Source organism: Rattus rattus, chromosome 7 (assembly GCF_011064425.1).
Source record: "Rattus rattus isolate New Zealand chromosome 7, Rrattus_CSIRO_v1, whole genome shotgun sequence".
Classification (NCBI taxonomy): Eukaryota; Metazoa; Chordata; class Mammalia; order Rodentia; family Muridae; genus Rattus; species Rattus rattus.
The window spans coordinates 128,437,123-128,452,476 of NC_046160.1; the positions used below are offsets into that span (position 1 = coordinate 128,437,123).

Genomic DNA, 15,354 nt, shown 5'->3' on the forward strand with positions numbered 1-15,354 from the left:
TGTCTAACTCTGGACCTTTGTCCTCCTCTGGGAAAAGGGAGCAGCAGAGGGCACAGCGCTCACTGTGCAAACCTGATGAACTGAGTCCAGATCCCTAGAAGCAGCGTAGCACAGCACAAGTGTAGGTAACCCCCATGGCATCTACAAGGAGATAGAGGCTGAGACAGGAGAAACACAAGCTTGCAAGCCAGGTATCCTGGTGTTTACAGCAGTGAACAAGAGGCTCTGTATCAAGGCAGAAGGCAAGGCCCCACACCCAAAGCTGTCCTCTGACCTGCAGATGCAATGTAGCTTGTGTGCCCATACACACAGACACGAGAGAAGGAGCAGGGTAGTCTTGAGTATTCCCCAAATGAAGGGCGCAGTGGCCCAAGAGTGCCCACCCCCAGATGGGAACAGTGGTCTTAGTGCGCCCCCATCAGGAAGGAGTGGAAGGAAGTACAAGTGGTCGTTCCTGAGGGCCAGCTGACCTCACTATACAGGCAGCTCTCCCTGAGGAATGTTAGTTCTCTATGGACTTAGACAGTATGCTAATGGCTAACTGAGAGAAAGCCAAACAGACACAGCACATCCAGGCCCCAGATGGAAACAAGCTGCAGTTACTGGTCGTCTCACTGGCTTGTCCATCTTTTCATGCAAACAGTAGCAAGTTTTGGTAAGTGGTTTTCATTTCTGTGACACTATACTCAGTTAATTCTATTGGATTAAAAACAGTGTATTTCAATATATTTTATTAATATATCTTATATATTAAATATATGTATCTCCAGCTATAGGAGAAATGACTGAGCACTTAAGAGCGTGAACTGTCGGGGTTGGGGATTTAGCTCAGTGGTAGAGCGCTTGCCTAGCAAGTGCAAAGCCCTGGGTTCGGTCCCCAGCTCCGAAAAAAAGAAAAAAAAAAAAGAGCGTGAACTGTTTTTCCAGAGGACTGACTGGAGTTTGGTTTCTGACACCCAAATCAGGTGGCTGACCTCTTGTAACTCTAGCTCCAAGGACCCCCCCTACCCCCATTTGTGGTTGCCCTGGTCATCTGTACATGTGGCCCATACACAAATACCTAAGTAAAACTAAAATTTAAAAAGATTATTTTTCTGTGGGTGCACGTGCATGTGCACACATGCACATGCAAATATGTGTGGCTGCCAGGGGAGACCGAAGTTCACAAGTGCTCTCAACTGCTAAACCATCTCTCTGTCCCCACTTAGGAGACTTTACACATCTGGTATTTCTGGGATAGTTTCAGAACTAAAACATTCTCTTCAAATTTTAAGTACAGGGTTGGGAGTGTGGACCAGCAGTTGAATATTCAGTTTGTATGAAGTCTGGATTTGATTTCCAGGACCACAAAACAGACAAATGGAGGACAGGTACAAAGTAGTAGCTTCTAGGAACTCAGGCTGTCTCCAGGATGTAACAGTGAAGTCCACCGATTTACAAAACTCGGCCCTCAGCCATTGTTTATGTCACTGGAGCTTCAGGATCTCTGGGACGGAGCAGTGGGGCAGCTGCAGCAGTGGGGAGAGCGACCCCAGGACCCTAAAAAGATATGGCCTTGAGGCACAACAGCCAGTGGTCTGGAGCTCCAAGACTGTGGTCACAGGCAAGGTGGCCAGGGAGTCAAAGGGCCCGGTGCCCTGTTTCCAGCAGCATGCTCTCCAGCTGCAGCTTGCTGTCGCTCTCTATGTAGGGCTGGTGCAGCCACATGGACAGGTAGGTCAGGCTGAGGTTGCGGTCTACAGTATGGGCCAGCTCTGCGCCAATGGTGTGCTTCAAAAGGAGCTCCTTCCTGTATGCTTCGGAGAGCCGGTGGGAGACCTCATCTGCAACAGAGCACACACCACGGCTGCATGAGAACACTGTCCTGAGTTGGAGCCGAGCTTCCACAGGCTCCTGATTAAAAGCCGGAGCTGGTACTGGTGACTCACCTGGTAGAGTACTTGCCCAGCATGCATGGAGCCCTAGGTCTAATCCCCAGTGCCCAGAGGCAGTGTGGGGGTGAATGCTTGCAACCCAGTGCTTGGAAGAGGATGGGGGGGTACAAGATCATCCTCAGTGTCCTGGGCAACAGAAAACATAAAAGCAGATAAGAGTAGCACTGGAATAAAGAAGGACCAAGCCAGTCTAGATGCATGGTTAAATGGAAGGAAGCACAAGGCCACACAACTCTTGCGAAACTTGTAATGGTAAGCCACTTCATCCAGATGAAGCAGGGGGACTGCTATAAGTTTGAGGCCTGCCTGGGCCAGTTTAGCCTAGACTAAGACTGTATGAAAAAGGAAGGGGGCTGGAGAGGTGGTCTAGCAGTTAAGAGCACTGGATGCTCTTCCAGAGGAGCTGGGTTCAATTTCCAGCACACGCGTCAGGTGACAAATCCATATCACTCCTGCTCCAGGGGGACACAGTGCCCCTGGTCTTCAAGGGCACCTGTCTTCATGTATGTGCACATACCCACACAAATAATTAAAAATAAAGTAAATCTTAAAAAAATAAACTGATCTGGGTGGTAGTGGCTCACACCTTTTAATTCCAGCACTTGAGAGGCAGAGGCAGGTGGATCTCTTGAGAATCTGAGGCCAGCCTGGGCTACAGAGTGAGTTCCACAGCAACCTGGACTACACAGAGAAAATCAAAACGAACAAAACAAAAACAATACCCCCGCCCCTCCTCAAAACCCCAATATCAAGTAGTTTAACCTCCACAAAGTTTTTCTTGCATTTTATTCTGTCTCTGCATGTACACCCCATGTGTAAACAATGTATAGGTCAGATAGCAACTTTCAGACACTGGTGCTATTATGTGGGTCCTAGGGATCAGCCAGGTTGCCGGACTTGGTGGCAAGAGCCTTTACCTGCTAATGTAAAAGTTTTTATTCACCGGATGCAGTTGTCTCAGAGGCTCACTATCTCCATCTGTTAACCTAGACCTAGTTCTGGAAGCTTCTAGCCTCTGCACAATCTTATTTAGGCCTAGAATGTTCAGCCTCTGAGACTTAACTTCTGAATAAGCTCCTTCTTTCTAGCTCTTTCTGAACTCGGGTTGTCTGGTTCAACTCAGCTGTTCTAGCTCAAACTCCTCTCCAAGCTGACTGGTTCAATCTGGCTTCTCTCAGCCTCTGACTGCACTGCCCCACTTGGCCTCAAACTAACAGTAGGTTCCCATCTTCTAGCTCCTTTTTATTCTCTGGTCGTTCTATCTTTACCCGCGTCTAGCATGTTTTCCAATCTGTCTGATAAAACTCTCCTGTAAAATTGCCTCTTCTTTCTCTTTGCACTGCCTTTTAAGTAGCTTCCCTTTCCTCCCTCTTCTCATGGGATTTCAGCATATCCTATTCTGTCAAATCTTTCTCTGACATATCTGCCACTTCCCTGTCATTCAATTAGACATCACTTTCAAACATGGATGCTTCCCTCTACAAACGAACTTCACCTTCAATGTCTGGGATTAGAGGTGTGTGCTAAGGGCTGAGCCACAATAGAAACAGTAGATGACACAGTCTCTGGGCTCACAGTGTGACCAAATATCCTGCAGCATGCTGACGCATCTTACTAGCCCGTTTAGCCCCACATTTGAGTCCAGGCTGCTCTTAAACTCACTGCGATCCTCCTGCCTCAGACTCCCAGGTACTGGGTTTTTGAACTTGTACCATGTGCTGGGTAATTTATGTCAATTTGTGACAAGCTAGAACTATAGGGGAGGAGGGAACCTCACTGAGAGAAAGCCTCCATAAGGTTTGGCTGTTAGGATTCTTAAGTAGCCATGGATGTGGGTGGGGAACTCGAGGAAGGTGGTCCTGGGTTTGATACTCGAGCAGGGAGCAAACCCTGGAGAAGCAAGCCAGTGAGCAGCAACCCCCATGGCCAGTCCTGTCTGAGTTCCTGTCCTGTCGATGAGGAAAATGCTGTGGAAACGAGAGCCAGAGAAACCCTTTCCTCCCCAGGTTGATTCTGCTCATGGTGCTTCATCAGAGCAACAGCTTGCCTAACCAGGGAAGACTATCATGCGAAATTTCACTTTTCTCAACGATTGTCTCTGAGGTTGGCTGAAGTGTCCCCAACTGATGACTGATTTTGTTTTTTTAAAGACAGGCTCTCAGTTTATAGCTGAGCTGGCCTTAACCTGACAATTTTCCTGCTTTTGCTTGTCCATTACTAACTAGCACTATAGGAATGCATGCTACCAAATCTGTATCCAGCTTAACTTTTACATCTGTCCGTCCGCCTGTCTGCCTTTTAAAAGGCAGAGGCCCTGTGTCCTTTCCTAAGGACTGGATTTAAGCAATGCTGATGCCCCTCTTAGAATGGCCTCCAGAAGAACTACTTACAGAAGAAGGCCGTGGGCCATGTGTGAAACAGAGGGGGCCGGCTGCTCTCTTCCCTGTAGTGGTAATTTTCTAGTTCACAAATTCCCTTGGTGGTTGAAGACAGCTTTTCCATTTTCATTTGTATTTTAGTCTGAAAAGATATTAATTTGGAATATGAGAATACTGCTTAGAATTTTTAATCTCAGACTTAGTAACTATAAAAGACTTGAAGGCTACGATGTGTAGTCCTGGTGGGGCTGAAATTCCAGTCATTCACCCCATTAACTCCACAGAAGACAGCAGATTTCCAGAGGAATGGAGACAGGTGGGAGTTGTGGTTTTCACAGCCTTAGAGAAAGCAGAGCTTGCGGAGTCCCACCTCAGTAAGGTTTCTAAGCAGCAGTAGTGGTTTAGTTCCAAAGGTCTGGCGGAGTCCCCGTGGGCTGGTATCACAGAATGACACAGGCAGAAAGGCACCCAGCATGCGCGTTTCTGCCTCTCTCTGGAGCCTCTGTGAGCCTCTCTTTTCTTACTCATATGGCATCGAGAGTGAAAGGGAGCCTCATGCACACAGGAGAAGGCAGTGAGAACCTGAAACCTGGGTCTCTGAAGACCTCCCTTCCTCTGCTACTGTGTCCTCTGCCAGCTCCCAGCAGGAGACACCAGCACCTTCTCCACAGTGACCAAAGTATGATAGATGGAGGGGCAGTGACATGGGTCATGAAACACCTGGCTACACAGTGATCATTAAATACAATAGACAGAGCTAACTAGGGTTTTAGATTTAAGTAGCAAAGGTTTATTAAAACTAAATCTCGGGGTTGGGATTTAGCTCAGTGGTAGAGCGCTTGCCTAGGGTTTAAGGCCCTGGGTTGGGTCCCCAGCTCGAAAAAAAAAGAAAAAAAAAAAAAAAAAAAAAAAAAAAAAAAAAGAAAAAAAAAAAAAAAAAAAATCAAAAAAAAAAAAAAAAAAAAAAAAAAAAAAAATCCCCAAAAAAAAAAAAAAAAAAAAAAAAAAAAAAAAAACAAAAAACAAACAAAAAAAAACCTAAATCTAGGGGTTGGGGTTTAGCTCAGTGGTAGAGCGCTTGCCTAGCAAGCACAAGGCCCTGGGTTCGGGTCCCAGCTCTGGAAAACAAAAACAAAACAAAATCTCCTAACTCTTCAGTGTAGTTAACTGTTATGTGTCTGAGGGATAAAAGAGATGGATAGCATCAGTCATAACTCCTATACTGGATCCTCCCAACTGCCGTCCATCCCCTGGTTTTATTGAAAGTGACACACACTAAATTTAGCAAATGTTAATCTTTAAAAGTCTCTCCTCCTTTCTCAAATCATCTTAGGTTCGATATTTCCCTTCGCTTAACCTCCAGACAGGCTCCATCATTTCCAGTCGCAGCTGGGAAGATGCTCAAGGTTGAGGTGAGGAGGCGGGCGGGGCCAGGGCTGGATCTGTGCTTTTTTTTTTTCCTTCTTATTCATTTTGAGATTGCTCTCCTCATTGGTCCCAAACCATTTTTCTATTTTCCTACATATGCGCAGCCATTCTGGGTCAACCACAGCTGACAGACGTATTCACATAAAAAAAAAAAATCAGTAGTGAGCTCTTAGCTCATATGAGACTCTTGCTATAGATTGAAGACAGGCTACTTCTTAGAGGAGGAGGAGTGGTCTAGAAACCTGCCATGGCTTCTCACCCTCTCCTCCTCTGCCTGTCTCTCCTTTCTGTTCTGGATCTGTGCTTTTTGAACCCAACTCTGTAAAGAAGTCTACACCCTACAGCAGCTTCCGGACACCTCCTAATTCTAGAAAAGCTTGGAAGGATTCAGAGGGAAGGGAAATCTGGAGACCCTGACCCAGATCTGTAGCTCAGCCACCAACAGGGACAGAGTCCTATCTGTGTGTGCTTTGCTGAGCTAACAATGAAAGAGCAGCCTGGACCACAGAGCAGCTGTAGTGTCTCCCACAATAACACGTCCCACGAAAATGGGGTACATCTTAGGGGAAAGGGTATGACCAAGATACTTAACCCCAAACCACTTTAATGGATGGGGAGAGAAAAAACAAACAAACAAACAAAAAAAACAGTGTTCACAGCCTCCAACACCAACTTTTGGGTTTGAACACTGAGTTCAAACCAGTTTCAGACAGATTCAAGTTCATCAGAGCAGAGAGCTTCTAACACGATGGCTAGCATGTAGAGCTTGCTTCCTCTAAGATGTTTATTTTATCATTTATGTGTGGGTGGGTGTGGAGGCGGGACTGGCTACTGGAGTCCCTGGAGCTGGAGTTAGAGAGTTGTGCTGGGAACCAAACTCCAGTCCTTTGAGAGAGACGCAAGTGCTCCTAACACCAAGCCATCTCCCTAGCCCCACAGTAACCACTTCCCTAAAAAAAAGATTTTATGTCTGTGAGTACACTGTAGCTGTCCTCAGACACCAGAGAGGGCATCGGATCCCATCACAGATGGCTGTGAGCCACCACGTGGTTGCTGGGAATTGAACTCAGGACCTCAGAAAGAGCAGTCAGTGCTTTTTTTTTTTTTTTTTTTCTTTTTTTCGGAGCTGGGGACCGAACCCAGGGCCTTGCGGTTGCTAGGCAAGCGCTCTACCACTGAGCTAAATCCCCAACCCCTGCAGTCAGTGCTCTTAACCACTGAGCCATCCCTCCAGCCCAGCTAACCACTTTTTATCAGGACTCTCCTATACAAAGATCTAGGCCCCTTGGGGGAAAATGCTAATTCTTAGGCAGAGGCAGGAAATATGCAAAGTAAGCCTGGGACCTTTCAGTGCTAGTCAATAGGGAAATGTCAGAAACTTCTCCAAACAGAGCTTTAGTATAAAGATGGTATTTCAGACAAGAACTCCCAATGCCTAAGTGCAAACAATCTGAACAAGGAATGCAGTTGATTCGGACCATAGCCTGAAGTAGGAACTGCTAGGTCCACACTGACTGACAACACCATGGCTGCTCTCGTGTTACATGGCAGCACCAAGAAGTCAGTGTGATAGAAATGGTCTGGCCCACAGAATCTGAATATTCACTCTAGACCCTTGAAGCAGTTGACACTGCTGGAGGATGTACCCGACGTGACTTAAGAGCATCAGGGTTTGTAAGGTAGATGGGAGGAGAGATCTCTGACTGTTCTGAATGCCCCCAGAGTCAAGCAAACTCCAAACAGCTGCCCTGGGCTTGAGAGACAGTGATGTTGATGGCCAGTAGCTTCAGGTCTTACCAAGCCGTCCAAGATGGCCTGTAGCTCCTCACACAATGCTTCAAGTCCTTTATCATAGTCCAGATTTGTCTTTTCTTCCTCTTCGATGGAAGTTGGACTGCTGCTCTCTAATTCAACCTTTTCTTTACTCCTGGACAAAGCAGAAGGTAGTGGGTACAAATTACACTCTTCAGACTCACCTCATGCCAGGCGACTGCACATCTCTAACCCCAGTGCTTGAGGAGGAGGAGTTCACAACCTGGCTACACAGTAGCCTCATTTTGTTGTAATGGATCCTACAGAAGTCATCATTTATATAATCATGTTAGCCATATTGCACACATGTTAGACATATTGCATGCATGTTAGATACATTGCATACATGTTAGACATATTGCACACATGTTAGACATATTGCACACATGTTGCAAACGTCACTGCAGTAGATGCTCATTTATAACGTGGAGGCCAGAACTGGGCACTGGAGTCCCTGGAGTCCTGGAGCTGGAGTTAGAGACAGTTAGGAGCTGCTGAGAACCAGACTCCAGTTCTTTGAAAGAATAGCAAGTGCTCCTAACACTTTGGCCATCTTTCTAGCCCTAGAGCTAACAGGTTTCCTAAGGACTCTCCTATACAAGGATTACACTTACACCGTGAGCACATCTAGTTACCCAAGTTTACTGTGCTTGGATGGAGCCAAGGGCCTCCTCTGTGTCCTGCAAATGCTCCACTGCTGAGCTATACATCGGGACTCATTTGTATTAGGGGCAGTGAAGTGTAGCCATGTGGAATCCTTGGTGTAGGGCTTAGTGCTGGTTCTATGAAACGCATAAGACATGGGTCATTTCCCAAAGGAGTCAAAAGTAGTTTTAAAACTGGAGTCTATGATCCATACAGTTTAGACAGTAAAGGCTTCATCAGCCTATGGTGCTGTTAGAAGAAAGTGCAACTATTAAGGTGAGCCTAGTGGGAAGGATTCTGTCCATGTAGGGAAAGGATTCCCTTCAAAGGACTTTGGGATCGCAGTATCTTCTTTCTGGTCTGGACCATGAGGCAAACAGGGTATGAGCATCCTCTATGATGTGTGCCACAAGTAAGTACAGAACCAGTAGTTAGCCTGTGGTGGCATTCCTCAGGAGCCGCCCACCTTTTTGAAGACATGGTTTCTCATCAATGGGATGGATCTAGGGCTTACAGACTAGGCTGGGGCTCCGCCTCCTTCCTCAGTGCTGGGATTATAAACCCACACCGAGACACCCAACTTTCCACGTGGATGCTGAGGTTTGAAATCGGGTCCTCAGGTTTGCCTGGTGAGTACCTCGGAGTTCTCTCTCCTCCTTTGTCTTCTTTCTTTCATTTTTTAAAAAATAGGATCTTTTTAAAAGACCAGTAGTCCTAGATGGCTTGAACATGCTGTACAGTGTAGGCCAGTCTTGAACTCACAGGGATCCACTGCCTCTGCCTCCCAAGTGCTGGGCTAAGCGCATGAGCCACTACATTTGTTTCTTTTCTCTTTTTAATATTTATTTGTAATTTATGTGTGTGAATATTTGTCTGTCTGTGTGCTGTGTATATACAGTACCCACAGAGACCAGAAGAAAGCATCAGATCCTGTAGCACTGTAGTTACAGACAGCTATGAGCTGCCATGTGGGAGCTGGGAACTGAACCCAATCCTTCTGTAATACAAAGCATTGTGTTGTTTTGTGAGCAGGGTTTCTCTGTAGCCCTGGCTGTCCTGGAGCTCACTCAGTAGACCCAGCTGGCCGCAAACTCAGAGATCTGTCTGCCTCTGCTTCCAAGGTACTGGCACCAAAGGTGTACACTGCCACCCAGGGAAAAGTGCTGCACTGAGTCATTTCTCAAGTCTCCCCACCTCCACTTCGTCTTTTTTAGAAATAGAAGGAAGCTAGAGGGGGGGCACAAGGTGAAGGCAGAATGAGAAGCTGAAGGTCACCTCCCCTACACAGTGCGTCTGAGGTACGCCTGGGCCCGCACCAGGTCTCTGATCCAAACTGAACAGAGGCTGGAGAGGTAGCACAGTAGTTAGGAGCACCTGCCACTCTTTCAGAGCACCCAGGCTTGATCTCAGCACCCACATGGAGGCTCACAACTCCTGTAACTTCAGTTTCAGGGGACCCGACGCCCTTTGCTGGCCTCTTCAGATGGTGCAGCTATGCGATGCACGTGCATGCGTTCAGGGAAAAGACTCAGACACCTAAAATTAATAATCTAGATGACAACAGCAGATACAGTCTGCAGAAAGAAAGCGTAGCTGTAAGAGCGTGGCTGCTCTTCCAGAAGACGCACCCACAAGGCAGCTCACCATCATCTGTAATTCTAGTCCCAGGATAATACCTCCTTCTGGCCCTGTGAACAACACACACAAGTGGCACAAGGACAAATATGCAGGCAAAATACCCACACACCAAGGAAGGGACATAAAATGAATTGGGTGCAGTGGCACACATCTGTGGTTCCAACTCCTCAGGGAGGCTGAGGCAGGAAATTCAGCCTGGGGCCACACAGCTGGCTCCTGCCACAAACTGGAAACAAGCCGGGTGTGGCAGTGTACACACGGAAGCCCAGCACTCAGGAGCCAGAGGCGGTGTACACACGGAGGCCCAGCACTCAGGAGATGGAAGCAGTGTACAACGGAGGCCCAGCACTCAGGAGCCAGAGGCGGTGTACACACGGAGGCCCAGCACTCAGGAGATGGAGGCGGTGTACACACGGAGGCCCAGCACTCAGGAGATGGAGGCAGGTAGAGCGCTGGGTGTTCAGGGTCAGCCTGGGGTGGTAAAACTATTTCAAACAGAACTAAATAGCAACTAAACAAAGCCCATAAATAAATGGAGGGTGGGAGGGATATCCAGCAGCCAGTGTATACACACGAGATCCCACATACCTGCCACCCCACATTCCTGAGAGGGAATAGTATCACTCAGCCCTTTCTCCTCAGGCAATCTCTTTATAACCTTATATACAGATCTACACAACATGCAGCACAATCTTGTACTTATTTTACATCTGTTTGTGTGTATATAAGAATGGGCACATTCATGCATGATGGTGCCCATGAAGGACCATTTGCAGCAGTTTGGCTATCTCCTTCCACCATGTAGGTTGTGAGGGGCTGACCTCAGTCACTAGGCTTGGTGTCAGCACCTTTACCCAGGGAGCCATCTCTCGAGCTCAGGGTGTCACATTTGTGATCCTCCGGGCCCGCAGTCAGCCCCCTGCCCATTTGCAGGTATTACTCTGCTGCTCTCTTGGCTTTAGTTTACTTACTCCAGGAAATTCTTCAGTTCTCTCAGTGCACAAGTGACAGTCCAGAGCATGGCAACTGCACATGTACTTACAACAAGGTGACTTTCAGGTTGGCAATACTGCTCGCTGTGGTGAAGCCCTTGTCGCTGAGGCTGTCCCATTTCAGGATTAAGTTATGCCAGTCAGCTGCATTGTCCTTGAGTTTTCTTGCACTGACAGATAAGACAGGTTTTCTTGGTGTAGTGATCCCAAGAGTCTTTGCTAATGGGGAGAAAGGAACATGACAGTTAAGGAAGGCAGAATCAACAGCCTCCACAGTAAAATGGTCTGATGTGCCTTACCAGCTGGATAAACCCATGTCCCAGAAACTAAGAGGCTCTACACAGCTCACGGCTCCACACCACTTGTCTACTTTTCTTTTTGGAAACAGGGTCTCACATGTGGCTCTGGCAGTCCTTGAACTCAGAGATCCTCCTACTTGTCTCCAGGGCCCACCACCTTGTCTACTTTAAGAGTTAGAAACAAGGGACTGGAGAGATGGCTCAGCGGTTAAGAGCACTGATTGCTCTTCCAGAGGTCCTGAGTTCAAATCCCAGCAACCACATGGTGGCTCACAACCATCTGCAATGAGATCTGATGCCCTCTTCTGGTGTGTCTGAAGACAGCTACAGTGTACTTATGCATAAAATAAATAAATATTAAAAAAAAGAGTTAGAAACAAGTTGTGGCTTTCTACTAACACATTTGCGCTTACCATTATCTCTCCTATGAGGCAGTCCAGTCTCGACTCTTTATACCTGGCACCTTGAACTCTTAACCTGAGCTTTTGCCTCCTGAGAGCTCATCACACCACAGTGCTGAGGCAGTGGACACTGGGGATGCAGAGGTGGTCTTGCCAGGCTGCAGCTGCTCTGCCTGTGACTTGGGAAGATATTCAACGCTCTGCCTGCATCTCTGCTCCAGCCCTGCATAGCCAGGCAGAGCTCCTGGGAAGGCCTTCGAGCCACACAGCTGTCTCTGCTGGGACGCGCCTTCCCTCAGTAGTACTGTCCATCTGAGATCCCCCCAAACCAAGACCTGAGGAAAGCGAGACCAAGAGCAGCACAGCATCTGTGCTGCCTTCTAGACTTACAAACCTACACAGTCATCTCACAGCTTAGAGGAATCCAGGATACATGGCAGCTGCATGCTTTGGAGGTCACACCCTGAACACGGACCATGCTTCCTGGGTGTGAGTCCCAGCTCTGCCAGCTGTGAATGTAGGCATAGTTGTCAATCTCTTGGAACCTCAATATTCTCATCTGCGAAATGGTGATAACACAGGCCCTGCTCTAAAGTGGTTAGATGAATTCAAAGCAGTCTGGTCCCACACAGTGAGACTAAGACAGCAAAACAAAATGTAAATAACATGTGAAGCTGCAAGGGCCTGACACATAACAGCCAGTTACCACCTCCCTTCTCCACCACGGCCCCTCACTCACTCTCTGCCTCAGTGCTACTCTGCTATTCCAGCATGGGCCATGCTGACTGTTCGTGAGTGTGTGTGTGTGTGTGTGTGTGTGTGTGTGTGTGTGTGTGTGTGTGTGTGTGCGCGCGCGCGCGCTTCTGTTTTTTGGTTTGCTTTGATGGTATTGGGGATTGAGCCTAGGTCCCTGTGCATGCTCCACTGGACTACATCCCCAGCCCATCCATATACTATGGGACGATCTCATAAAGTTGCTCTGGCCGGTGGGACCTATTTTACAGCCAAAACAGACTGTGAACTTTCTTCCTGCCTCAGCCTCTCAGGTAGCTTGGGTTGCAGCCTGTGCAACCACACCCAGCCAATAGCTCTGCTTGATCTTTTTCATTCATCCTTTACTAAAACAACTAACAGATACCAGTTGGTTACCTTCAACATGTCAGGCATGGGGGATGAAGTGAGTGAATGAGAACCGGCAACTTGACCACGGCACTTACAGTCCCAAAAGAGTCAAAAAGTATACAAGTAAATTACCTTAACCAGTCCAGACCCTAAGTACCATGTAAAAAGGGAACAGAAACCCAGGTGTCCAGGAAAGGTTTTAATCCCAGTGTTCAAGAAAGCCAAGAGATCAAGGCCAGCCAACCACTGTGAGTTCTGGGCTTCAGTTAAAACTGTCTTTGACCATGAACTTGGTGAGTACAAGAAACAGGACAAAGCCGAACAGGTAAGTGGCAAACAAGGGCTCACAGAGCTGGAGCCACACAGGCCACTGCAAGCACAGCAGAGAGCAGGCAGTGACCTGGAGTGGCACCGGGATGCGATCTCCTGTCTCATGGTCTACCTCACTACCAAATGAGTGAGCACACTTGGTTCCCTGCGACCTGAGAATGGAAGGGAGTCCTGGGGAAGACATCGAAGTGGAGCTAGGATGGAGATGGGGGGGGGGAAGGGTCAAAGAGGGACACCCGAAGTGCCATAAAGAAACCTACCTTGTAAGCTAATTAAAATAAATAAATGGTGTAAATATTTTGTGTTCTACCCTCCTATAGGAAGGACGAGACAGTGACTTGGACAGAGGGAATTGTTAAAAACTTCGGACGCTAGAGAGTAATAACAGAATTCTGGTCATTTTCATTTCAATCTTGAATGTTAAAATCGCCTCACTCGAAAGAAAGAAAACCTCTAAGAAAAAAAAAATTCTTTGGGTTTTTAGTGGAATATTCCATATGGGGCAGAGTTTATTTTTAAAGGGTTGTTTGTGTGTGTGTGAATGTGTGGGAGTGATGCCAAGGCCAGAAGGGTGACTGACGTCCTGGAGCTAGAGTTGTAGGTGTTTGTGAGCCGCTCAGTGTGGGTGTGGGGACCAAACTCCAGTGCGCTAGAAGAGCAGCAAGTGCTCGGGACTGCTGCCACATCTCCAGCTCTGGATTTCATTTTCTGTATTTTAACGTCACCTTCATTAGGAGACTAGAATATTTCGAGACTTGTTTCTTCTGACCCCAAAATTTCAATGCAACCAGAGAATTTATAGATAAAATTCTGTTTGTATATAAATGTTAACGTATCTGTAATTTGCAATAGATATATTTGTAATAGTTAAATGCAAAAAAAGAAACAAAGAAAGGAAGTCTCTGTCCTGGTTACTTTTGCTGTCAGCTTGGTATACCAGGGAAGAGAGCCACCATTTAACAATTGTCTGTGGGGATGTCTGTGTGTTAAATGATGTTCAAGAGCCTGACTCACGGTGGTGGTGCCACCCTTGGGGATGTGGTCCTGGGCTGTCTAAGAAACTATCTGAGGGGCTGGAGCTGGCTCAGAAGACCCAGCACCCACAAAGAAGCTCACAACCAGCCGTGATCCTTACTCCAGCGGATACCATGTCCACTTGTGGCCTCTGTGGACCCTGAACACACATGATACGTTTACATAAATGCTGGCATTAACACTCATACACATAAAAGAAAATCGTAGGAGAAAGCAAGCTAGCTAGTTCATGAACTTGGGAGGTAGTGGAAGGGAAGGAGCCTCCTTCATGGCTCCTGCCTCTGTTCCTACCGATTTCCCACACTGATGGATTATGACCTGGAAGGGTAAGACAGATAAAATCTTTCTCTCCCAAGATGCTTTTTGGGGACAGTATTTTTACCATAGTAACAGGAAGCAACTTGAACAGTTATTTACTTCAAGAAGTCTTCCTGGATCCCCCAGTTGCATTACGTGTCACTGCAGTAGACATGTTACCTCCTATTTGTCGGCTGTCATCACATTCACTAGTGAGTCTATATTCCCCGCAGGACTGAGCTCACCCAGAGTAGGAGTTATGTCTTATCCCCTCCCATATCTTGCACACATAGTAGATTTTGAATCTAACGCGTTACATGGAGGAACTGCTCTTACTTCCTGTATTACATTCGTCCTTCAGTGGGGATTCCTAAGGGTGAGGAGCACATCTGACTTAGTTTGCTGGACCCACTTAGGAACCAAAAGCACAGCTCTGACTTCTAGACACTCAGAGGCAAATAGGGAAATATCAGTGAGTCCCAGACCAGCTCTGAGAGAGGCACAGTAGAGGTTTTTAGCTTGTAAACTAAATGGGACTCAAGGAGACCACAGCCATACGCTAACGCACTGACCCATGCGACACTAATCGACACAGAGACAGCCTTTATCACAAAGTGCAAGTTCCACGGCCGGTCTCACTGACTGCGGGAGTTCGGGGAAGGGTTTCCAGAGGGGTCGGCAGGTCAGGCTTGGCTCCAATGTGCTCCGGGATGCTCTGAGCCTCACACCGCTGACACTTCACCACATTCAGATGACTGACACAGTGTGGAAGGAACAAGGCTCCCGGCAGCCCGCGAGATCCAGGCGCGCCCCGCACGACACGCCGCGGGCTCGTTACCTTTCCCCACAAGACCTGTAGCCTCCCCAACCAGGGAAGCATAGCCCTCTCACGCACCTTCCATGCGGTCCACAGGTAGATCCCGAGATGACCAGAAGCCCCGCCCACGGACTAAGGAAGTGATGTCACTTCCGCGGGCCCGCCAACACTTGTGGCTCTGCCGCTCTAGCTCTCCGCGGAGTCACTGCTCGTCTCTGAGGCCTAA

At 47.6% G+C, this 15,354-nt stretch overlaps 1 protein-coding gene across 1 annotated transcript; it reads right to left on the reverse strand.

Moving 5' to 3' along the window:
- Positions 1-1,207: 1,207 nt before the first annotated feature.
- On the reverse strand, positions 1,208-15,331 carry Cinp (cyclin dependent kinase 2 interacting protein). Its single transcript, XM_032908480.1, has 5 exons — positions 15,207-15,331; positions 10,878-11,046; positions 7,538-7,667; positions 4,325-4,454; positions 1,208-1,823 (listed from the first exon to the last, which is right to left on the reverse strand). Exons 1-5 carry the CDS (start codon positions 15,211-15,213, stop codon positions 1,621-1,623), a joined length of 639 nt encoding a protein of 212 aa, XP_032764371.1. The 5' UTR covers positions 15,214-15,331; the 3' UTR covers positions 1,208-1,620.
- Between the last annotated feature and the right edge of the window lie 23 nt (positions 15,332-15,354).